The sequence below is a fragment of the Trichosurus vulpecula genome, chromosome 6 (genome assembly GCF_011100635.1).
Source record: "Trichosurus vulpecula isolate mTriVul1 chromosome 6, mTriVul1.pri, whole genome shotgun sequence".
Classification (NCBI taxonomy): domain Eukaryota; kingdom Metazoa; phylum Chordata; class Mammalia; order Diprotodontia; family Phalangeridae; genus Trichosurus; species Trichosurus vulpecula.
This window is the reverse complement of record NC_050578.1, coordinates 210,537,704-210,563,798: the sequence shown is the minus strand read 5'-3', so window position 1 is coordinate 210,563,798 and position 26,095 is coordinate 210,537,704. Positions and strand designations below refer to the sequence as shown.

The 26,095-nt window shown below is 40.5% G+C and overlaps 1 protein-coding gene across 1 annotated transcript in view; it reads left to right on the top strand.

Moving 5' to 3' along the window:
• Positions 1-26,095, top strand: part of CFAP99 (cilia and flagella associated protein 99) — a 173,994-nt gene that overhangs the window by 124,191 nt on the left and 23,708 nt on the right. Inside the window, exons 9-12 of the mRNA XM_036765417.1 lie at positions 2,434-2,511; positions 6,143-6,214; positions 15,110-15,198; positions 24,475-24,679. Coding sequence (XP_036621312.1) covers positions 2,434-2,511; positions 6,143-6,214; positions 15,110-15,198; positions 24,475-24,679 — 444 coding nt within the window. The remainder of the gene's footprint in view (positions 1-2,433; positions 2,512-6,142; positions 6,215-15,109; positions 15,199-24,474; positions 24,680-26,095) is intronic.

The window sequence follows — 26,095 nt, the reverse complement described above, 5'->3', positions numbered from 1 at the left end:
TGCTGAGCTCTTCTCAGGGCTTCTTGTCCACCTTTCATTCCACCTTATTCACTCAACTTTCACCCATGACTCTAAGAAGCTGAGCATGTATAGCAGCCACCCCCTGGTAAATCATCTCAGCAGATAGGCTAAACCAGGTTAAGGGTAACCCAGAGGCCTCAAACCCAGTTACTTAGGGAGATGTCTCCCCCCTGCATGTGAAGACTTCCCCCAGAGGAATGGGCAAGTGAGAATAATTTGTTCCAACAGCCATGAAGCAGGCACTGTGGAGTGCTGAGAGCTTAGACATTGAAGATGCCAAGGTCATCCACTGCAGCCCAGGCCATTGCCAGTCATCTCGACTCTTGTCCTGCCTCCGGACTTGGAGAGAGTAAGGCTAATGACTGTACAACTCTGCCTCATTTAAATCCAATTCAAGCATAAGTCAAGACATTACCTGTGATGTCACTGGTCCTCTTCAGAAAGGAAGGATATAACAACCTCACAGGGTTGCTGTCAGGATCAAATGAGATAATATTTGTAAAAAAAAAAATGCCTAGCACAGTGCCTGGCACTTATCAAAGGTGCAGAGTTCAATGAATGAATTAATGGTTCATTCATCATACACTGAACGATTCTAAGTCAGTTTAGAAGGAAGTCTCCAGTGGATTGCCCCAGGGATCTGTGCATGGCCTTGAGCACTCTTAATGACTTAAATAAAGATATAGAGGGCATGCATGTCAAATTTGTGAAGGAAACAAAGCTAGGAAGGAGAGCTAACATGCTGAATGACTAAATCAGGATCCAAAAAGATCTTGACAGTGTAGAATACTGGATGGATCAAATAAGATAAGATTCAATAGGAATAAGCCAAATTTTACATTTGGGTTCAAATAATTATCTTCACAACGAGAAGATAGGGGAATAGTGGCTGGACCAGAATTCATCAGAAAAAATTTAAAAGATCTGGGGATCCTGAAAGACTGCCAGCTCCATGCAGAAGCCAAAAAAGCCAATGCTACATTAAAAGAAGCATAGCCTCCAGAGATAAAGAGGTGGCCTTCCCTTTCTACTCTACTTTGGTCATGCTGTGGAGTAGCATGTTCACTTCTGGATACCACATTTCAGGAAGGACATTGAGAAATTAGAGTGAGCAACCAGGATGTTGAATGGCCTCAAGGTCCTACCTTATGAGGAGTGGGTGAAGGGAGTATTGGGGTTTTAGCTTGGAAAATAGGAAGTTTAAGGGGGACAAAAGAGGCTGTTTCTAGAAGGAAGAGGGACCAGACTTGGCCTCAGAAGGCAGAATTAGGAACCGTGGTTAGAAAGTGCAAAGAGGCAAATATAGTCTAGATATCAAGGAAAACTTCATAACAATTGTTGTTCAGTTGTGTCTGACTCTTTGTGACCTCATTTGAGGTTTGCTTGGCAAAGATCCTGGAGTGGTTTGCCATTTTCTTCTCCAACTCATTCTACAAGTGAGGAAACTGAGGCAAACAGGATTAAGTGACTTGCCTAGGGTCACATAGCTAGTGAGTGTCTGAGGCCAGATTTTAACTCGGGAGGATGAGTCTTCCCAACTCCAGGCCTGGGCACCCTATCTACCAGGCCACTCATGTGCCCATATAACAATTAGAGCTCACCAAAAATGGAATGGGCTGCCTCGGGAGGTCATGGATTCGTCTTCACTGGAAGTCTTCAACCAGAGTCTTGATGACCACTTGTTGAGTTTCTAGTAGAGCGTTTTGTGGTGTTTTCCTCTGGTATGGGTTGGACTTGATGGTCACTAAGATGCCTTACACATCTGTAATTCTGTGAATTAGTGTTGCTAAAGACTTTTGAGCAGGAGACAGATGTTTCATGGTCAGACCTAAAATCGGCAAGATAATTTCACCTAGAAGTTCTTCTTCTTGCTTTTTTCTACTAATTACAGGCAACTTCAGAGTTCAAGAGATTGGTGTCCTCCATAGGCACCCTCATACCCCATTTCCACTGGATCCATTATCTGAGTACAGAAGCAACTGAATTGTGGCAGATCTGAGCCCCAAAATCAAGTTTTAGAACTACAAGTCCAATGTTGTTCATATGGCCCTACTCTTGTCTCCCCTACTGAAAATTCTAGGCAAAAATAACAGTAGCTCAGATATGTAGCACATTAAAATGTGTAATGCATTTATTAGAAATTATTTCTGTGTGTGGTAATTATCACTACTTAATTAAAGAGGCCAAATATATACCAACAATTCCACCTTTCAGTTGAGTCTTCCATGGCAAGAGGGATGATGTAAGGAGCCAGAGCTAGAATGAGGTCCATTTTAATTTTGGTACACTGGTTCATTTATATTTTTCATTATTTCTAATAGTTAAACATCTTAGTATGTTATAGTTATACAGAGACAAACAGATATCATTGTAGTATAACATGTTTATAGATGTTCTTGTTTTTATCTCTAGGCATTACTCCTGGAAGCAAACATGGCTACATATAGCTGTGCAGTCACCAGACCAGAAAAAAGAGAGGAATCAGAATCGGTAAATCAAATTTATCAATCAACCTGTAAACATTTATCATGCACCTGCTAAATCCTACCCCATTTTCTGTATTATATCATTACAGAGTAGATTTGAGGTGTTTTTTTTAAAAGTCAAAACAATCTTTTTGTGTAATACTGAATTCTACCCAGTGGTCATCCTTAGAGGAGTCACATGGCCAAGTTGAATCTGAGCATCATTGGTATATATGTCATACCCTGGGGATAGAAGGACCAGCACTTGTCATAGATATGGAAATCCCCAGGGCAGGGGCAGAAGCAGGAGAGAGAAGGATAATTCCCCCCATGTCTAAAGGGTAATAAGACAGGAAATAGAAGGAGGCCAAAGGAATCCATTACCAGAAAGACTGCAGGATACCAGCCCCCAAGATGCCAAAATGAGGTGTGGTTGGCCAGAGTAACTAAGGGAATCTAAGAAACTAAGGGCATCTGCCAGGGATTGGAAAGCTAAGGCAAAGGGAGTACAGGACAATGACCACTTTATCTAATCCCCAGCTGCTTGCCCAAGCTTAGATCTTTTAATTCTGGACACATGTACACCCTACCATACATGGCCCTGAGGAGTTCTTGAGGAAGTTCTGGTGTCTCCTGATGACTCAGTCATCCCCTGAATCTCAGGATTGCACACATATGAGGGTACTTTCTCTTTCCTGGTTAGACTTGGTGGGGTCTCAGAACCATATTCTAAGCATAAGTCTACCCAGAGTACCATGAAACTAGCTTTCTTCATTACCCTGTTGTCCCTATTAATGGATGCCCTCACAATCATACATAGACTATAGACACACACCCTATCCAGGATGCAAAGGAGGAAACACATCCCCTCCTGCCCCCCAAACCAGTGCCCAGGGCTCTGGCTCAAGCAGAAACCGCCAAACTGAGTTGGGCCAGCCACTGCAAAGAGGGACAGATTGCCTCCACAGAATAGACCCCATGCTTGATCCTTGCAAATGACTCCTTCAGAAGCTGGGGTAGCAGCTGGGGCACAAATAAGCAGTGAAGAGGAGCCCCTCAAGGCTGCCACAGTGTGGTTTCATCTGGACAAGAGGGGCGGCTCCCCTGCAGGCCCAGCTATTGAGGAGAGGTGAGAGAGCCACCATTCACAACCCTGGAAGCTAAGTCCTACAGCATGAATCTTCCTGCTGTGGATTGATGGTTCTGCAGTGTCTGGGACCATGCCAAGCTGTTCCCTTTGGGCACTCCCATCTTCTGTCAGTTTTGTGGCAAAGCCCCAAGGTGGCAAAAGACACAGGAAATAAATTCATCTGAGTGTAGAAACTCACACAGAGTGCCAGGCCTCAGGTTTTCATCATCACACGAACAAATCAATTGTTAGGAACCAGGATTTGGGGAGAGACCATATATCTTTAGGAGTCTGGCAAAGCCTGGAATTGCTTTTGATCCCCTTTGAGCATCCTGACATACACAGACTATGCAGGATTTCAGGCTGGATTCGCAGATGACTTGTTTCTAGCTGGAGATCTCTTCCTATGTCTTGTTCCTTAATTGTCTCTTTATTATAGGACCCCTATTGCTGTATTCATTCCTTTGACAAGGAGATACTGCCATAGACTTCCAGCTCGGGCTGAATCCTGGTTTCATCCACACAGCCCTCCACTACGTTGGTGGTGATGTGTGTGTAGGCTGTTCTTTCTAATTTGTGATTCCTACTTGATAGCTGGAGGCCTACAAGTAATGTCCTCAGATCACATACCTTCCATGGAAAAGCTCTATGTTCAGTCAAGGCATGACTTTGGACACATCGGGCTAGTGGCTTCCTTTTCATTTCTGTTTGTTTTTTTAACTCCTCTAGGGGTTATCTTTATTTTATTTTATTTTATTTTATTTTATTTTTTGGTGGTACATGCCTTTATTTTTTTTTAATTTAAATTTATTTATTTAAACATATTTGGTTTTCAGCGTTGATTTTCACAGCAGTTTGAATTACAAATTTTCTCCCCATTTCTACCCTCCCCCCCACTCCAAGATGGCATATATTCTGGTTGCCCTGTTCCCCAGTCAGCCCTCCCCTCTATCACCCCCCTCCCCTCTCATCCCCTTTTCCCGTCCTTTCTTGTAGGGCAAGATAAATTTCTACACCCCATTGCCTGTGTATCTTATTTTTTAGTTGCATGCAAAAACTTTTTTTTTGTTTTTGAACATCTGTTTTTAAAACAAATTCTCTCCCCTCTTCCCTTCCCACCCACCCTCCCTAAGAAGTCGAGCACTTCAACCTAGGCCACGCATGTATCATTATGTATAACCCCTCCACAATACTCATGTTGTGAAAGGCTAACTACATTTTGCTCCTTCCCAACCCATCCCGCTTTATTGAATTTTCTCCCTTGACCCTGTCCCCTTTCCAAAGTGTTTGTTTTGATTACCTCCACCCCCATCTGCCCTCCCCTCCATCATCCCCCCCCTTTTATTTTTTTTTATCTTCCTCCCTCTTCTTTCCTGTGGGGTAAGATACCCAACTGAGTATGTATGGTATTCCCTCCTCAGGCCAAATCTGATGAGAGCAAGGTTCACTCATTCCCTCCTCACCTGCCCTCTCCCCTCCTCCCACAGAACTGCTTCCTCTTGCCACCTTTATGCGAGATAATCCACCCCATTCTATCTCTCCCTATCTCCCTCTCTCAGTATGTTGCTCTCTCATCCCTTAATTTTATTTTATTTCTTTTAGATATCTTCCCTTCATCTTCAACTCACCCTGTGTCTGCTCTCTCTCTCTTTTACATATATATATATGTATATATATATGTATACATATATATAAAAACACACACATATATATACACATACATACACATGCATACATATACACATAGATACATACATACATACACATTCACTTATATATATACATAAACATATATATATGCATATTCCCTTCAACTACCCTAATACTGAGGTCTCATGAATCATACACATCATCTTTCCATGTAGGAATGTAGACAAAACAGTTCAACTTTAGTAAGTCTCTAGGGGTTATCTTGCAAATGTTTGAGTTTTATTATATTCTACCCACACTAGAGCTGACCCATGCCTCTTATTAGTAAAGAATAGTGAAAGGGCAGTCCTTGCCTAGATATAGAGGGGATAGTGTCCGAATTGGAAGATTAACCCCAAAGCCAGGATGGATTGGTACTAGGTTGTTTTTATATAACTATGACACGAGCAAAGATTCCCAAGCACATAGAAACCAGAAGGCTGTTTGCTTCAACAGAGACAAGCGGTACCTGAGGAGCTGATAGTCTAACTCAGCCCATCTCCCCCAAACTTGGGTCTATCTGTAACAGATGCTTATGTTCCCCTATGACTTTTCTGCACTGATACACCCTCAAGGTATATCAATGCCCTCTACTGACTCAGTTGAGCCCACAGAGTGAGAGGCTTGGACAGGGTTTCTTGAGGTAATCCTTGATATAAGTACCACCAAGAGCAGATCCGCAGAACTGAAGTAATGAGGCCATGAAGTGATGGGCAGTATTCATGAGGAGGGTTTGGAGACTTTGGTGGAAGCTACATAAAATTCCCAGGTCTAACATTTGTGTTCAGGCACCCATTTAGAAACCTCCACACTAACGTCTCCTTTGAAATTCTTATAGAATCAGCAACCTGATTATAAGTTTAAGGTGTCCCACAAAACCAAGTCGAAACTTCCCTTGGTCTTCTATAAGGTATGTACAGAACTTTCAAGACTTGAAGCTAAATACAAATGATGATTTTTTAAAAATGTATTTTATTTTTAATTTGTGGAAAAAATAAGCATTTCCATAACATTATAATAAAAAGATGATTGCATATGAAACTGTGAATCTACTATGTACAACTTGCTCTTCCTTTTAAATATATATAACAAAGTTATCATGTAAATTTCTTTTTTCCTTTTTGCTTCCCTCACCCTAGAGATGGCTACCATTAGACACAAATATATATGTCTATACATATAGACATATATATATATACCCATATATGTATATTTATATGTATGCACATGTATGTATATATATACATATATATGTGAAAACATTCTATACATATGTCTATCAGCTCTTTCTCTGGATGCAGATAGCATCTTTTTTTATCTGTCCTTTATAGTTAATTTGGGTATTTATAATAGTAAAACTAACTCATTCATTCAAAGTGATTCTTAAAAAATTGCTGTTACTGTATACAATATTCTCTTGGTTCTGCTCATTTCACTCTTCATTATTTTGTGCCAAGTCTTTCCATGTTTTTTCTAAGATCATTGAGCTCATAATTTCTTATAGCACAGTCATATTCCGACACAATCATATACCACAGTTTGTTCAGCCATTCCCCACTTGATGGGCATCCCCTCAATTTCTAATTCTTTGCTACTAGAAGAGAGCTGCTATAAACCTTTTTAGAACATATAGGTTATTTTTCTTTTTTCCCTGATCGTCTTTGAAAATAGATCTGGTAGTGGTATTGCTCAGTCCAAGGGTATAAGTAGTTTCATAACACTTTGGGCATAATTCCAGATTGCTCTCCAAAATTTCATGTAAAACACACACACACATATACACACATATATTTACATACATATACATGTATGTAAATGCTTTTTATGTATATACATATGTATCTACGCATATGTATATATACATGTATATACATACATACACATATTTTTTCAATTAAGAAGCCAAGTTTCTAAAATATTTGTGAAAAGATAATTTTTTCCTCTTCTCAAAATTCATAGTATTGTAGTAGATGTCAATGACCTCTTAAAATCCTTCCAACTCTAAATACAATGAATATCCTGGATTCAACACAGTGGTTATGACATTCAAACTGAGGCCCAACACCTGACCTTGAATTAGAAGCAAAGTAGTGTCATGGAAAAAATCCTAGATTTGAAGAAGACCCGAGTCCAAAGCTGGTTCTGCCAGCCCACTTCCCTTCTCTGAGACCCAGCATGTTCTCACATAGCTGTTGTAAGAAAAATGCTTTGTGTGCTAGAAAATACTATAGAACAAGAGTTCTTATCATCACCGAGATGACCCTGGCCCAGCTTGTTTTGGTTGAATGGTTGGAGAAAGAGTTGGGGAATAACCCTCCAGCTTACCAAAAGTCCTAGTGGGTAGGAGTGGCCATCATAGAGTGAGCAATTACCATTCCTTCATTCAAAAGCTTCTCTTTGCCCACACTAAAACACTATTTCCTGATCCCCACTCTCCTGTGGATGCTATCTCTCCCTATTAGGGTGTAAGCTCCTTGAAGGCAATAACAGTATAGTTTTTGAATTTATACCCTCCCCCCTCTAGTACTTAGCACAGGTGCCCTGTACACAGTAAATACTTAATAAATGCTTTTTCATTCATCCATCCATCCATTATTTCATTTCTCCACCTTTGGGTAAGAGGGAATTTTTCCAAATTCACACTTGTGCCTCAAAGTTTTATGTCTAATCAATTTACTAAGGTTCATGGTGTGCTTTATAACTGTAAAGTGCTCTGGAAGTGTAACCATCATGGCCTCACATGCACAGTGGGTATTATATTACCTTCCCAATGGGTGAGGGAGGAGCTGGAGGGAAGAAGAGGATTTGGAACTCAAAATTTAAAAAATGAATGACAAAGAGAAGCATAAGGCATCCTTGTTCTTACCATTGTTTGCCATTTATCACAGAGCAGGGCGGTCCAGGAGAAAGATCCGTGAGTGCCTTCGTCCCAGTAGGGGGGAGGGATGGGAATAAGCATTTATATAGCATCTACCATGTGCCACGCAACATGCTAAGTGCTTTTTGCAAATGGTCTCTCATTTGATCCTCATAACAAGCCTGGGAGGTAGGTGTTGTTATTATCCCCATTTTACAGTTGAGTAAACTGAGGCAGACTGAAGTTAAGCAACTTCCAGTGGCACCAGCTTTGCCACTAATTTTCTCCGGACTTTAGGGAAGCTCTCTGTAACTCAGCTTCCTCATCCGGCATGGTTATTATAACAGCTGTCCTGTCTAGCGAGTATTGCTAATAATTGCAGAATATAAAAGATTCAAACACCAGCTATTGTTATTGTGATTTCACACTGTTCTTGTGAGAATAAAATGAAAAATGTAAAAATGAGAGCCATTTAAAAAAAGTAGCTAGTGTGGCCACCCAATATGGAGAAAGATAAGATTTAAAGCACAATGGATGACCTCTGTTTAGCAAGGGAATCAGACACATCCGCAGATAACTAGGACACGTGCTAAGTTCATCAAAAGGTGCCAACTTAGCACTCTAGGAGGTCCAAGGGATGTTTGTGGGGGCCAGAGAACTGTTCAGTTTGGCCAGGGCTTACAGCAGAAATCTTAACCCTTTCAGCATCATGGACCCCTATGCAGTCTGGGGAAGCCTATGGACTTAGGATCTCACATTAGGCAGCTAAGACGGGTGGGGAACGTGCGGCCTTGAGGCCACATGTGGCCCTCTAGGTCCTTAAGTGCGGCCCTTTGAACGAATCCAAACTTTACAGAACAAATCCTTTTATTAAAGATTTGTTCCCTACCCCAGGCACCCAGCTCCCCGTTCCTAGTCCCTTTCAAATGAAAACCCTTTCATATGAGAACTGCACAGAACCTTCCAAAAGCTGGGTGCCTGGGATTGAATTGAACCAGTTACTTAAACTCACTAAGCCTGTTTCCCCAACAGTTAGTCCATAATATTTGTACTACATATGTCAGAAGGTTGTTTTGGGGAAAGGGCTTTGCGCTAGGACTGTGAACCATCATCATTATTATTATCATTATTATTATTATTATTATTATTGTTATTATTATATCTGGCCTAAATGTAAATGATCACTAACATTCTTTTAAAATTTGAGATTTTTTTTCAAAGCTATATCCTCACATCAACTTTGTGAGGTGGATATTATAAGCACCATTACCCCCATTTTAGAGATGAGGCAACTGAGGCCCAAAGAGGGGGAGGAAGTGGCTTAAAATTGCACAGCTAGTGAGTGGCAGAGTGAGGATTCAGAGCCAGGTCTTCTGATACCGAGTCCATTTTGCATCCCATAATGGTATCTTTTTTTTAGTAATAAATTCTTCTTTTAGCCATAGATCTTGACAGGCATATTATGCCATGCTCTCCTAATTTGCTTATGATATCACCCTTTAGGTCTAAATCATGTGCCCATTTTGACCTTATTTTTGTATACGGTGTGAGGTGCTGGGCTATATCTAATTTCTGCCAAACTGCTCTCCAGTTTTTCTGGCAGTTTTTAAAAGTTAATAATGACTTCTTGTCCCAAAAGTCTGGATCTTTGCATTTATCAAACACAAGCTTACTATGGTCATTTCTTCCTGTGTATTGTGTACCTAATCTATTCTGCTGATCTACCACTCTATTTCTTAACCAGTACTGTATTGTTTTGATGATTACTGCTTTGCAATACAGTCTGAGATCTGGCACTGCTAGGCCACCTTCCTTCACATTCTTTCCATTAATTCTCTTGATATTCTTGACCTTTTGTTCTTCCAGATTAATTTTGTTACTACTTTTTCTAGCTTTGTAAAACAATTTTTGGTAGTTTTGTATGACACTGAATTAATTTAGGTGGGATTGTCATTTTTATTATATTGACTTGGCCTACCCACAAGCTATTAATATTTTTCCAGTTGTTTAGATCTGATTTTATTTGTGTGAAAAGTGTTTTGTAATTGTGTTCAAGTAGTTTCTGGGTTTGTCTTGGCAGTATTTTATATTGTATATAATTATTTTAAATGGAATTTCTCTTTCTATCTCTTGTTACTAGACTTTGTTGGTAATTCATAGAAATGCTGATGATTTATGTGGGTTTATTTTACATACTGAGAGTTTGCTAAAGTTGTTAATTATTTCAACTCAGTTTTTAGTTGGTTCTTTAGGATTCTTCAAGTATACCATCATATTGTCTACGAAGAGTGATAATTTTGTTTCCTCATTGCCAATTCTAATTCCTTCAATTTCTTTTTTTTTCCTCTTATTGCTATAACTAGTATTTCTAGTACAACATTGACTAATAGTGGTGATAATGGGAATCCTTGTTTCACCCCTGATCTTTTTGGGAAGACTTCCAGCTTCTCCCTGTTACAGATGATACTTGCTATTGGTTTTAGATAAATACTATTTATTATTTTAAGGAAAGGTTCATTTATTACTATACTTTCTAGAGTTTTTAATAAAAGTGAGTGTTGTATTTTGTCAAAAGCTTTTTCTGCATCAATTGAAATCATCATATGGTTTTTGTTGGTTTTGTTATTGATATGGTCATTATGCTGATACTTTTCCTAATATTGAACCAGCTCTGCATTCCTGGTATAAATCCCACCTACTCATGGTGTAAGCTCTTTGTGATATATTGCTGTAATCTTCTTGCTAGTATTTTATTTAAAATATTTGCATTAATATTCATTTGGAAAACTGGTCTATAATTTTATTTCTCTGTTTTAGCTCTTCCTTGTTTAGGCATCAGCACCATGTTTATGTCATAAAAGGAATTTGGTAGGACTCTTTTGCCTGTTTTTGAAATGATTTATATAGTATTGGAATTAATTGTTCTTTAAATATTTCAATGTTGAATTCATTTGTGAAGCCATCTGGTCCCAGGGATTTTTTCTTAGGGAGCTCATTGATGACTTATTCAATTTCATTTTCTAAAATAAGGCTATTTAAGTATTCTATTTTTTCATCTGTTAATTTTAGCAACTTACACTTTTGTAAATATTCATCCATTTCACTTAGATTTTCATATTTATTGGCATATAATTGGGCAAAATAGCTCTGAATTATTGCTTTAATTTTCTCTCCATTGGTAGTAAATTTACACTTTTCTTTTTGATACTGGTAAATTGGCTTTCTTGTTTCTTTTTTTAAATCAAATTAACCAATGGTTTATCTATTTTATTATTTGAAAAACTAACTTCTAGTTTTATTTATTAGTTCAGCAGTTTTTCAGTTTTACTAATCTCTCCTTTGACTTCAGGATTTCCAATTTGGTGTTTAATTGGGGATTTTCAATTTGTTCTCTTTTTAGTTTTTTTTAAATTCATTGATCTGTTCTTTATTTTTCTCTTTCTCTATTTTTAAACTCATTGATCTGTTCTTTCTCTGTTTTATTGATGTAAACATTTAGAGCTATAAATTTTCCCCTAAGTACTGCTTTGGCTGCATTCCATAAATTTTGTTATATTGTCTGATTACTGTCATTCTCTTTAACGAAATTATTGATTGTTTCTATGATTTGTCCTTTAACCTACTCATTTTTTAGGATTATATTATTTAGTTTCCATTTAATTTTCAATCTGTTTCCATAGCCTTTTATCAAATTTTTTTTCATTGCATCAAGATTTGAAATGGATGCATTTAAAACTTCAGCATTTCTGCATTTGTGAGATTTTCATTCCCGAATACATGGTCAGTTTTCTGTAGGTTCCATGTACTGCTGAGAAAAAGGCGTATTCCTTTCTATTCCCATTCAGTTTTCTCCAGAGGTCTGTCATACCTAATTTTTCATTTTACTTTATTGAATCATTTGTGATTTTTCTTTCCCATTTACCTTTTTCGTGCTTCTCTTGAGCCTTGTATTTGAAAGTCAAATTTTCTATTCAGCTCTGGTCTTTTCATCATGAATGCTTGAAAGTCCTCTCTTTCGTTAAATATCTACTTTTTCCCTTGAAGGATTATACTCAGTTTTGCTGGGTAGATGATTCTTGGTTATAAGCCTAGTTCCTTTGCCCTCTGGAATATCATATTCTAAGTCCTTTGATCCTTTAACGTAGAAACTGCTCAATTGTGTGTTATTCTGACTGTGGCTCCACAATATTTGAATTGTTTCTTTCTGGCTATTTGTAGCATTTTCTCCTGGACTTGGGAGTTCTGGAATTTGGCTATACTAGTCCTGGGAGTTTTCACTTTGGGATCTCTTTCAAGAGGTGAGTGGTAGATTCTTTTGATTTTTCTTTTACCCTCCAGTTCTAGGACATCAGGGTGGTTTTCCTTAATAATTTCTTAAAACATGATGTCTAGGCTCTTTTTTTGATCATGGCTTGGTAGTCCAATAATTCTTAAATTATCTCTCCTCAATCTCTTTTCCAGGTCAATTGTTTTTTCCAATGAGATATTTCACATTTTCTTTTCTTTTTTCATTTTTTTGATTTTGTTTTATTGTTTCTTAATATCTCACAGAGTCATTAGCTTCCACTTCCTAATTCTAGTTTTTAAGGAATTACTTTCTTCAGTGAGCTTTTTTACCTTCTATTCCATTTGGCTAATTCTGCATTTTAAAGAGTTCTTCTTTTCATTGGATTTTTGTGCCTCTTTTACCATTTGGCTTATTGTGTTATTTTCTTTTTTCATCACTCTCATTTCTTTTCCCAATTTTTTCTCTACCTCTCTTATTTGATTTTTAAAATGCCTTTTGAAATTTTTCATGAGTTCTTTTTGGGCCTGGAACCTATTTGCTTTTTTCTTTGGGGCTTTACATGTAGCCATTTTGATATTGTTGTGCTCTTCTGAGTTTGTTTTAAGCTTCCCTGTCACCATAGTAACTTTCTATGGTCAGGTTCTTCTTCTGTTGTTTGCTCATTTTTCCAGTTTGTTTATTGACTTTTAACTTTATGTTAAATTTGGGCTCTGTTTCTGGGGTGGAGGGGGCACTGTGCCTAGCTTCAAGTATTTTGTTCTATTGTTTTCAAAGCTAGTAATGAGGATCTATAAGTTTTTAGTTCTTTCAAGGTAGTATGATCTAAGGAGAGGTATGGTCACTACTCCTCTGGCCCATATTCTGGTCTATGAGTGACCACAAGTACTGTTTTTTGCCCTGGAATTGTGACCATGGTCCCCACTCCCCAGTGGCTGGGAACTCTAATGTGCTAATGTTCCTCTTCGCCCCAGGACTGCAACCTGGAACCAAGTATGAACAATGCAACAGAGTTCTGCACTCAGTGCTAGCAAAGGGTCCGTTGTAATCTCCTTCTGACCAGTTGTTCCATCCGCTTACTGTCTGTGAGCTGAGAGTGCTAGAAGTCACTGCTACTAATTCAGTCGCCCCCAAGGCCTGCTGCTAGCTTGTGCCAGGTGTGGCCAGCTACTGGCTTCCTTTTACATGGGCCCAGGGTCTCACTGTTGCCTTGCTGGTTATGGTAAGCACTGGACTGTGCTCCCCTCTTAACCCAGTGAGACAGACCTTTCCAGCCAACTTCCTAGGTCATCTTGGGCTGGAATATTGTTTCACTCCATCCTTTTGTTGGTTTTGCTTCTCCAGAATTCATCTTGAGGTGTAATTTTAAAGTTGTTTGGAGGGGAATTTGGGAGAGGTCAGGTGAGTCTTTGCCTTTACTCTACCATCCTGCCTCTGCCTCCAGATGGAATTTTAAAAGACTTCCACAGGGCAGCTAGGTGGCGCAGTGGATAGAGCATTGACCTTGGAATTAGGAGGACCTGAATTTAAGCCTGGCCTCAGACCAGACACTCTCAACATTTACTAGCTGTGTGTCCCTGGGCAAGTCATTTAACCCCAATTTCCTCATAAAAAAAAAGCTTCCTACATTCCCCCAACTGAAAGTAATCTCTCCTTCCTCAAATTTTCTTAAAACACTTTGTCTGGATCTCCCCTTTGCCCCTTTGCCATGTACTCTTCCTTCTCTCATATTCATCTGTGTACATGTAAGCTCATCCCAGTAGATTGTGAGCTCCTTGAGAGCAGGGACAAGTCTTATTTCATCATCATATCCACAGCATTCAACAAATGCCATGCACACTGTAGGCACTTTGTACATGTTTCTTTTTTTTAATCTTCATCGGAAAAATAATTTTCCTTATCAACTTCCCTTTGTAAAATCTGATAACAAATTAATCGGCAAATCCTTACTTAACAGTACAACAGGACAATGCACCTGACCTCAAGGGAGCTCACAGGAGAGAAAAAGCATTACCCATGAAAAGATAATTGATACTTGGCAGACTATGCCAAGAGACAAATGGATGGCACAAATTGTACGACTGTATGACTTCAGAGGAGAGAGAGACAGAGACAGAGAGACAAAGACAGAGACAGACAGAGACAGAGAGAGAGAGAGAGAGACAGAGAGACAGAGAGGGAAAGACAGACAGAGCAGAGAGAGACAGAGAGAGAGATAGAGAGGGAGAGACAGAGAAGGAGAGAGAGAAAGAGACAGAGAGAGAGACAGGGAGAGAGAGAGACAGAGAGAGAGAGAGAGAGAGAGAGAGAGAGAATGAGAGAGAGAATGAGAGAGAGAATGAGAGCTCTCTGTGGGGCAGGCTGGTCAGAGGAGTGATCTCCCTCCTACACCACATGCTCCTGTGAACTTTCAGTGCTCTCTGTGTCAAGAAAAATACTAACAACTTTTAGTTCCTCTGGCAGGCCTTGACAATGTTGTCAGCAGTTGTCCAATGAGAGCTTTCAATTTGAGCTTTAAGCTCCATTTGTGCCTGTGCTTGGAATGGGATCTAAGGTGACAGAAATGCCAGCCTCAGCTTTCTGTTTCCTTTGAAAGCGCTTGGGTCCTAAACATTGTGATTCACATGACTAAACCAAGTTCTGTGCCCTCCTTTCTCTGACAGCCTGACAACATCCCTGTGAAACTCAATGCCGCAGCTCTCTACAGGGAGGAGGCCCTATACCAACATAAAGCAGAGAAGGAGCTTCGCAGGTACTGACCTAGAAAGGATTCTTTTCAGCACTAAGGGGCAGGGGTAGGGGTGGAGGATATGGGGAAAGGGAAAGAGAAGGGATCATAGATGACAGAACTTCAAACTTGGAAAGGACATTCCTTAGAGGGCATCTAATCTAACTTGTATCTGATCAGAAATCCCCTCTATCCTATCCCCAACAAGTGGCCATTCACTTAAAGACCTTCAGCGATGGGACTTCACTAATTAGGAAAATTCCTTACATTGAGCCAAAGTCTGCCTCTTTTCAATTTCCACCCACTGCATCTAGTGGTGCCTTTTGGAGGCAAAGAGAAACAAGTCACCTTTCTACAAAAGGAAATATTTGAAGATAGCAATCACTGTCTTCTTAGATTTTCTTTCCTCCAGGCTGGGATTGGCAGGCCCACTAGATGAACAAGGATTTGGTGTGGTCTAAGCATGTGCAACAGATGGTCGAGCCATGTTCTGTGTTCGAGGGCCTCTACCATGAAGCAATACCAACATGGGGGAGCCATGATGAAAAAGCCTGGCTGGCAAGTTTCTGATCTCCCTGAAGGCTCTATATGTGGAAAAGGCACAAACAGACCTTGAACATCCATGTCATTGTGTAGGGGCAGAATGGAAGTCAGGAGACCAGAATTCTGGTCCTGTCTCTACTCCTGACCCATTCTATATGTCCTGAGGCATCCCATTACATTCTTGGAAGCCCCTGGACCACTTATAATGAAGTTAATCTCCCTATAGTTTCTGTTCATTGGTTCTAGTTATGTCATATGGAGCAAGGAAGAAAAATATATCCCTCCTATAGAAAAGGGTTCTTTTTGGGAATTAAATTCCCCACAAGTTGGTGCAGACCACAGTCGGCCTTCCTCCTGCCACAACCAAGAGAAGGCTTTTCCTCTTGTGGCTTCAGACAACAGGCCCCTACCCTAGCCAGGCTAACACTTTCATTAGGGTTTCTTCTTGCTGTTGCCATGTTCCCCTCATGTTTCCCTTTTTAATATGCCAATACCTGGGAACATCTATTGAATAAACTCTAGCTTGTTAAAAGCACTGGCGACCTTGTAAGCATCAAGTAGGGGGTCAATACCTGGACACCCCAGCAATCTAATTTTCTTTAAGAAACATACAAGGATATCGAGGCCAGAGGTTGCAGAGGGCATGAAAGAACCATAGAAATATACATCTAATCCAGAAAAGTGCAGCTTTTGGTGATTCTCCAGTGCCTCAAGACTTAATATGAGATCTGGCACATTCTTCACAGTGTGAGTGGGATGCACAGCACGCGTAATCCGTCTCCACAGCTCCTGCCCTTTTTTGGCAGTGGCCTCAGGAAAAAAATGTCCTAATTGAGATGGAAGACTTTAGAAATCATCTGAAGGAATGGCACCATCACAGAGTCTTATAGTCAGGATCCCTCATTTAAAGTGGGGATAGGGGAAAAGCCCAGAGAGATCTGGATGTGTGAAGATTATCTGACTTGAAACAAGAGAATTACTAAGACCAGTACTCCATGACATGAATTCAAGATGCCCTAAGCTGGCTGTTAGACAGCCAGTGGTTCTTAGAACTAACCTTGGTGGCCAGTGCTATCATCCCCAAGGCAGAGGAAGACAGGGAGAAGATGGCCTTTGTCTGCCCAGTAGGAGTCCACCAATTTGAACACATGCCCCAAGGGATTTCTGGGGCCCCTGCCATTTTTCAGTGTCTTCTAGAGAAGGTGGTTGGTGACCAGATAGAACGGGTACTCAGAAGCCTTGATGTATCTGGATAATTTCACTGTACTTGAAAAGATGTTGGCAAAGCCCAAGGACAGGTTAATGAAGGGTTAAATTGGGTGGAGGACACTGGTGTGAAGCAACCAATGATAAGGGCCCGCATTGGGCCTATCTGGAGCCGCCTAACCCTACTGCCTCTCTAAACGTCCCAATTCGAGGCAGGACTCTCAAATCAATTGACAAACATGTCAGGGAGGATTTGAGTTTATCTCTTCCCTGTTAGAGATCAGCCTGATGTACTGTTTCTCAGAGAATAGATTTCATTTTCATCAGAGTTCTCTATGTCCTGGGTTGCCTCTGTGGCCAAATTTCCTTATAGCCCAACTTAGCATGAACATAATGAAAGCATATCATTACAGCATACTGGGCATAAAGAAAAAAATGTCCTTTTTGGTTGTGATTTGCACATACACCCATGCCTGAAATATGATAAATCTTTCCATTTTCTAGTAATGTCGGATTACTCTATTGTAAAATCCTCACTTTCCCATAAACTCTTTGGTGATTGAATATGAGAAATAGACCCAAGTCATGTGCCCTCCCTGTGGCTGCATAATCAATGTAATGACATCATTAAATGCACTTAATAGTTTGTTTCTGGAAAAATGAAAGTATAAAAGAAAGACCAACACCCTGGGCAAAAACACTTAGACTGGCAGAGTTTTCCCTGCCTACTTACTGATGTGAAACAAAAGTATGTTTGGCCAACTTCGGTTGTGTCAGTAAAAGTGCAGAAGCCAGAAAGAGAGAGATGAGAGCCCGGATCAGCCCATATCTGGACTGCTGTGCTCAGATCTGAGCACTACAGTTTAGGAAGCTGGGCAGCTAGATGGCACAGTGGATAGAGTGCTGGGAGTCAGGAAGACCTGAGTTCAAATCTAGCCGCACACACTTGCTAGCTGTGTGACCCTGAGTAAGTCACTTAACCTGTGGGTGCTGCAGTTTCCTCATCTGTGAAATGTGGATAATAATATCACCTACCTTGCAGGATTTTTGGTTCTGAGGATCAAATGAGAGAATAATTGTAAGGTGCTTAGCACATATACTATTTTAATTAAGAAAGATATTGACGACCTATGGAGCATCCCAAGTGAACTGAAGACTATTCCAGGTGAGGATGTCCAAGAGGGGTTACCTGTACTGAGCTTGGCCCCAAAAAGCAGAACTAGGACCAAGAGGTGGAATTTGAAGAGCCATATTTTGGCTTAATACTAGGAAAAAATGAAAAGCAGCTGGCTGTAGTGGGTAAAGAGTTGGCCTCATGGTCAGCAAGACCTGGGTTCTAGTTCTGCTTCTGACATATCCTGGCTGTGTGAACCCAGACAAGTCCCTTCCCTTTAAATTGAAGATAAGAAACTGATTGGTAGAGGAAGTTCCTTGCCAAGAAATCCCTACACAAATGGAGGGAGAAAAAAAAGTGGGGGGGGGTGTGTGGTGGAATTCTTAGAGCTGTCCAAAAGTGGAATGTGCTGCCTTGGAAGGTGAAGGGTTGTCTCTCTGTGATGGTCATCAAGCTTGCCAGGGACATCATAGAAGTGCTTCCTGTCCAGGCACAGAATCGACTAGATACCCCCAAGGCCCTTTCCTACTATGAAATTTTGTAATGCTATGACTTTTAGCTACCGTACCTGTTCATTAATGCTCCTTTTTTCCTAATCTCCTACCTGTAGTGAGGTGGCATTGTGGGTAGGGAGAAAAAGACCACTACTCAGCTCAAAATGCACATCCACCTACACTCCCATGTCACCCTGCATCCTCACGTACTCATGCGTGGGCCTTTTCCTCCTAAAGTTGTCCTAACCGATATCACTTTGTAGTCACATCACTAGTGCAGGATAAAGGGGTTCTGCCTCTGTCTACCTTTGTAACTTTGGACAACTGACTTAACTTCTCTGGGCCTCAGTTTCCTTATCTGTATAACAAAGAGGTTGGATTTGACATCCAAGGTCCCTTGCAGCTCTAGAGCTGTGATTCTAGATCTCTGTAGCTGTGGCCATCCAGCATAGATCTGTGTTTCTAAAGTTAAGGTCCTCTTTATTGTTCTTCAGCCAATCACCTGCAGATAAATTCAGTGTGAGTCTTTTTCTCCAGTTGAGTCTTTCTATATCACAGAGAGTGGTTAAGTGATTTATACTAACAGCTGACAAAAAAATGTTTGCAACCATCAATGACAACACTAATGGCGGTGGGGGCGGGGGCGGAGAAACTTTTTAGAATTTTTTTTTACAAAAATCATTTTAGAATAAATTTGATTATCCTTAACAAAATCAAACTTTCAAATAAATTTTCAAAAAGTACATAAACAACCAGAATTCCATGACTCATAGCTTATTTAACAAAAATATGTAAATGACTCCAACAGAGCACTATCAGACATCTTAGTGATTTACACGTTCTTCTTTGCCCTTCATTTTCTGTGTATTTCCAGATTTTTGTAGCTGTTACTGTTTGCATCTCTATAAGAAGTGTATGTAGTGTTCTTCTGATTCTGCTTTCTTCACTTTGTATCACTTTTAATAAGTTTTTCCATTTTTCTTTCTGTTATTCGTATTTGCACCCGCTAACTGTGGGTATCCCAAGTCTCTATCCTGGGTCTTTTTCTCTTCTCCGTCTATGTTGTTTTGCTCGGTTATCTCATCGCCATCTATGTTAATGATTCTCAAATCTATTTATCCAGCCCTAACCTCTCTCCTAACCTCCATTTTCACATCTTCACTTGCTATCGGATGTCTCAAACTGGATGTGTCATAGACATCTTAAGCTCAACCTGTCAAAACTGAACTCTTCGCCTTTCCCTCGCAATCTCTGTGCTCTTTCTGACCTCCCCATTACTGTCAGCCAAGTTCACAGCTTAGTCCTCCTTCTCAACTCTTCACTTTCACTCATCTCCACAATGTTATCAAATCTTATCATTTCTACCTCCCAAACATTTCTTGTAAATATCCCCTTCTCTCCACTCATACCGCTATCACCTGGTGCAAGCTTTTATCGTGCCTCACCTGGACCATTACAGTAGCCTTCTGGTTGATCCCCCTGCCTCAGATTTCTCCCAATTCTGGTCCATCCTCCATTCAGCTATCAAAGTGGTCTTCCCGAAGCAGAAATCTAACCACATCACTCCACCGCTCCATAAGATCCAGGATCCCTATTAGCTCCAGAATCAGATATAAAATCCTCTGGCTTTTAAATGCTTCAGAACCTAGTCCCTTACTGCCTTTCCAGTCTTCTTAACACCTTACTCCACTCTTCATACTATATGATCCTATGATCTTTATTGACCTCTTTATTGTTTCTCATACAAGACCTTCCATCTCCATGAATTTTCACTGGCTCTCCACTATGCCTGGTATTCTCTCCCCTCTCATTTCCATCTCCTGGCTTTCCTGGTTTCCCTGGCTTCCTTCACTTCTCAGCTAAAGTCCTACCTTCTTCAAAAAGTCTTTCTAGGATCCTTGTAGTGCTAGTAATGTATCCCTCTCAAATTACCTCCAAGTTGTCCTGTAAATATCTTGTTTGTACACGGTTGTTTGCACATTATCTCCCCCATTAAATAGTGAGCTTCTTAAGGGGAGGGACTCTTTTTGCCTTTCTTGTATCCCTAATGCATAGCATGCTGACTGGCATATAATAGACAAGCATTAATAAAATGCTTGTTGATTTGACTGTTATTTTATATGGAGAAATATGAGACAACATGGCCTTGGAATGAGAAAGAGCAGGATTCAAGTCCTGACTCTGACATATAATAGTTGTGGGACCACAGGCAAATCATTTACTCTCTCAATGTCAAAAGGCAGCTCTCAAGAGTATAAATTATATAAAAGTTTCTGATTGTCGTCAGTGGAAGGAGTTGCCATACCAGGATGCCCCTCTATTGATGAAATCATGTCTTACTTTACCTTCCCCCTGAAAAGTCACTGGAATGTGATATTCCATTAAGTTCATATACCACAGTGTTCCATAGTCCACAAATGACTCAGCCATTCCCTGATGACTGGATATCAGTGTGGTCCTGAATCTTTGCTGTTAAGATAATGCTGAATAGTAGCCCCACTCACAGCAAAGAGGCACTGAGTGAACTGAGGACAAGAAGAAGCCATCTGGCTGCTTTAGAGATAAAAGGAAAAGAGAACTGAAAAAAAAATGAAGGCTCTTAAAACTGAACTCAACTTCTGCAAGTTCAAAATATCTTTGGAACCAGTTGCCCTTTTGTGTTTAAAAAGGGGGGAATCACACAGATCTCTTTGTCAATAAACAAACAATTGTTAAACACTTAAAATGTTCCAGGCAGTGTGCTAGGTACTGGGGATACCTAGCCAAAAGTGAATCTGTCCCTGCCCTCAAGAAGTTTACATTCTATTAAGGGAGTGAGCATGTTAATGATATGTATATCATCATAGACAAAATAGGTACAAACCTATTTTGGGGAAAAGTACTCTCACATGGAGGGATCAAGCAAGGCTTCAGTTAAAAGATGATACCTGAACTAAGCCTTGAAGGAAACTAATGAGTCTTGAGAGGTAGAGGTGAGGAAGAGAAGTACATTCTAGGCATGAGAAGTATTCTGTACAAACGTGTGGAAAGAGGAAATGATGTGTCCTGTAGGAGGAAGAATTAGAAGGCAAGTTGGAGTAAACCATAGAGTTTATGAAAAAGCTTATTTTGGAATAAGGATGGAAATGTAAGTCGGAACTAGGATGTGAAAGACTTCATATGCCCAAGAGAGAAGTTTTTATTTGTTCCTAGAGGTAGCCAATGGAGTTTATTGACAGGGGAACATGGGCAAACTTACATTTTAGGAAAGATTGTGGGAAACTGGAGAGGTGTCATAAGATTGGAGAAGGAAAATGTCCCAATTTTCCAAAAAAAAGGGGGGGGAGGAATTGGGTAGAATCTGCAAACTCTTGGCTGAAGAGTTTGATTTTGATTCCTGGCAAAAATCTAGGATAGATTATTAAAAGACTGACTTGTGAGCATTTAGAAAGTGAGACTGAATGCTAAGAGCCAGCATGAATTCATCGATAACAGTCACACAAGACTAGCTTTATTTCCTTTTCTGACTGGGCTGGTAGATCAGAACAATGCTGCAGGTATAGTTAACCTAAATTTCACCATTGCACTTGACATTCTGGCATGATATCTTTGTGGATATTTAAAAGATACCAAAGAGCCATCACATCAGCCACCTCTTTCAATGCCCCAATCCACCCCTGACAGATGGTTTAGACTCATTCAAAGTGGCTAGGCTCTCTCTCGTTCATCATTTACCCCTAGGGCTGTCCAACCCTAGGTTATCCTAGGACTGCATTAAAATAAAATAACTATTCAAGGGCTGCACCCAGAATAAAAAATACAGTACACTAATAGAAAGTGGGGGCTCAATACAACAGGCAAAGGCACGAAGTGTGAAAGCAATCACAAAACAACAAAGCAACAACACAACAGTACAAAGGTAGGTGCATACTGACTTGTCTGCCTTGTACAGACGGAACGCATCCCACAGATGGATTGAAAATTCTGTGCGATATGTTCCGTCCATAATACTGCTTAAAAACATCAAAGAAAATTAACATCAATGAGATTATTTATTAGTGATGGAGTTAAAAAATCTAATATGCATTCCATGCAAATTATTATTTTATTTTTTCACTCACGAAAATTAAAACCCAAAGGCGGGCAGCATAAAATCACACTGCAGGCCTCATGTGGCCCTCAGGCCGTGTTTTGGATAGCCCTGATTTACCCATTAAACCATAAGCTTCTTAAGGGCAGCAACTGGTTTTTGCCTCTTTTTGTATTCCCAGGGCTTAGCACAGTGCCCAGCACATGGTTGGTGCTTAATAAATGTTTGTCATTGATTCATCTCCTTATTTATCTCGAAATTCATTTCCCAGATAACCATCTTTTTTTCTACCTCATTCAATAACCATTCTCCTAAGAGAAGAAAATGGAAGCAGCCAAGAATTGAGTAGTTCTGCCCATTTTATTGTCATCCGTATCATCCCAAGCATCCCTCATCAGGGGTCCTCACTCTCTTTTTGACCTTCCTCTTACCCACCACATAGCTTTAAATTGTCATCATTCATCGTGGGCCTCAGATCATTCTGGACTTTAAAGTTCTTCATATACTTGGAGTCTGTTCGTATGTCCAAGAACCCCAAGCCAAGTCAACCCAGTCCCATTCAGTTCCACCCATGCTTATCACAGGCTGAGATCTCTCTAAATGTTTATTCTACTCTTATGGGACAAATTATGGTTGTTCAGGAAAATTGTTTCACTTCATTCTTCTTCTCCATCATCCTTCTAGATTCTAGGGGTGACTACAGAGAAAACCTAGATTTATCTAAATATTATTTTGAGCCAACATAGGTCAGGCCAGCAGCTATGGAGATCAAGTTTGCTATCTATTTGCGTTGTTGGAGTGGTTTGCCATTTCCTTCTCCAGTTTATTTTGCAGATGAGGAATTGAGGCAAACAGCATTAAATGACTTACCCAGGGTCATAGAGCTAGTAAGTATCTGAGGCCATATTTGAACTCAGGAAAGTTCCCAGTCCAGTGCTCCGTCCACTGTGCTGCCACAACTCTAAACACATGAAAACGCCTTGGCCTAAAAGGGCCAAGGTCCCCCACTGCATCCTGGGCCATCTCCAGTCATCCTGATGAATATCAGGTCACTGGATCCAGATGGCTCTGGAGGAGAAAGTGAGGCCGGTGACCTTGCACAGCCCTCTCTCACTCAAATCAAAGTCAACTGCAAGTGATGTCACCACTTCCCTGATGTCGTGGTCCTCTTTGAAAATGAAGGACAACAACAATTTCTATATGCAGTTCAAGTCAAACTTTCCCTCTGAATACAGGACTTCGTATTCACGAAACCCCACCCCTCAGTCTCTTCCTGTGCTCACTGATGCTCACAGGTATTATTCCTCTTTCACTCTTCCCCAGACACTACTTAGATATCCCCATAAAGCTAACCACCCCCATGACGTCATTTCATCTAAAACTACATTTTTGTGGAATGCCGTTAGGTAGATTCTACACGTGTAACCAGGAGTTCACCAGTGTTTATCCACTTGAACTTAGAGCTTCCTCTCCCTGAAGAAGAAGGGTCCAGCTCCTTCCCCAGTCACTTCCCGCTATTTTGTCATATTGTCTTTCATTTCCTTACATGTCGCTTACTGTTTGCTCTTCAACTAGAGAATTTACTTCCTGAGTGCAAGAAGCCTGTTGCGTAACGACACAGTCCCATCCGCAGCACCCAGGAGAGTGTTCTCTACCAGCTCTAACCCCTGTCACATTCTTACCCGTATTATAGATCCCCTAACAATCATACATTTCCATAATACCGGCCTCCAAACAACCCTGTGAGCATGATAGCGCAGGTGTAATCATCCCTATTTTACAGATTGGGAAACTAAGGCTCACACAGATGAATTAACCAGTAAGTAGTTTCTTACTCTCTTTTGTTGTTACTATTCCTCTTCTCCTACCCGCAGGGTTGAAGACCTCCTGCAAGGATACAAAGGCTTCTCAGAATTCCTAGAACAGCAAAAGAAGCTACAAGAGAAGGAGTTAGAGGAGAAGCTGGCGAAGGCGGAGTACCAGAGGCTGCTGGGGAAGCTAAGCCGGGAAGAGGCGATTATACAGCATCAGAACCTCACTAAGGAGAACTACAAGAAAGCCAAAGAGAAGAAAGAAATGGTGATGTACCGGGCTCCTCCCAGTGGGTTAAGGGCTGGCTTATGAGTTTGTTTTCTGATTTACAGGCGATAGAGCTAACAAGTTAGTGTTGGCTTTTCCTAAAAGAAATAAAAAACCCGATTTATTTATTTCTGTTTTGGCTCTTGGGAAGCCAAAACAATCTCATGGCATCTTAGGTTGAATTAAGTAAAGGGCAGTTAGGTGACACAGTAGATAGAGTGCTGGGCCTGGAGTCAGAAAGAACTGAGTTCAAATGTGGCCTCAGACCCTCACTAGCTCTGTGACCCTGGGCAAGTCATTCAACCTCTGTTTGTCTCAGTTTCCTCATCTTTAAAATGGGAGTTCAGGGTTGTTGTGAGAATCAAAGGAGATAATATTTGTAAAAGCCCTTGACACAGTGCTTGGCTTTATATCATTTTATTAATTGATTAATATAATTATATATTTGTATAGTTCACTAATGTCCAGAATAAGGGCGCTTATGGTCCCTGGCTAGGCCACATCTGGACTACAGTGTGTGATTCTGGGCACTATGTCTTGGGAAGGGCAGAGATAAGATAGAGTAGGTGCCCAGGTGGGCCACCAGAATGGTGCAGGTACTCAAAAATCGTGCCTCACAAGTGACACCTACAAAGATCAGCTGAAGAAATTGGCCCCATTTAACTCAAAGAGAAGCCTTAGGGGCAAAGGGAAGATGGCATCAAAAATTTTCAAAATCTGACAGACTTCTCATGAAAGACAGATGAGACTTTTGCAGGGTCCCACAGCACAGACTTCAGAGGAGTGGGGTACAGTTATAGGGAAACATTTCACTTCCATCCAAGGAACAACTACCTAACAATCAAAGCCACCCAGCAATGGCAGGTATTTCCTAAATAAGTAGGAAGTTTCCCATCACCAGAAGCCATGGAGGTTGTCAAGACAGATTCCTGTACTTGGCCCCTCCAACTCTAAGATTCAGTGATTCTGTTCAACATTCACGTAAGACCTCAGTGAGTGTTAGTGGCTTTCTCTTCCTTTATTTAAAAGTAAGACAGTCAAAATCACTTTTTGAAGTGTGTGATAATTACTGAGCAAGTAGCCTCCCTAGCTAACTAAATTGTGAAAACAAGTTCTGACTTAGTGGCTGTTTCATTCATTTATTCAGCAGACAGGTGGCTTGTTTTATGCCAGATATTAGTGTGCAATGGAATGTGGAGTAAATTAAGCTTTGAAACATCCAAATTGCTTTATTTGCTTTTTTATGATGCTCATCCAGGGATTTTGATTATTTCTTCTCCCTCCAATCAACCAATCATTCATCCAATCAGTCAGTCCACAAACATTTAAGTACCTCCAGAGAACGTAAGAAAAAAAGAAGGAATTACTTACAAAAAAGGCAAAATTGTGACACTTTGTATATGATCTTGGGCAAGC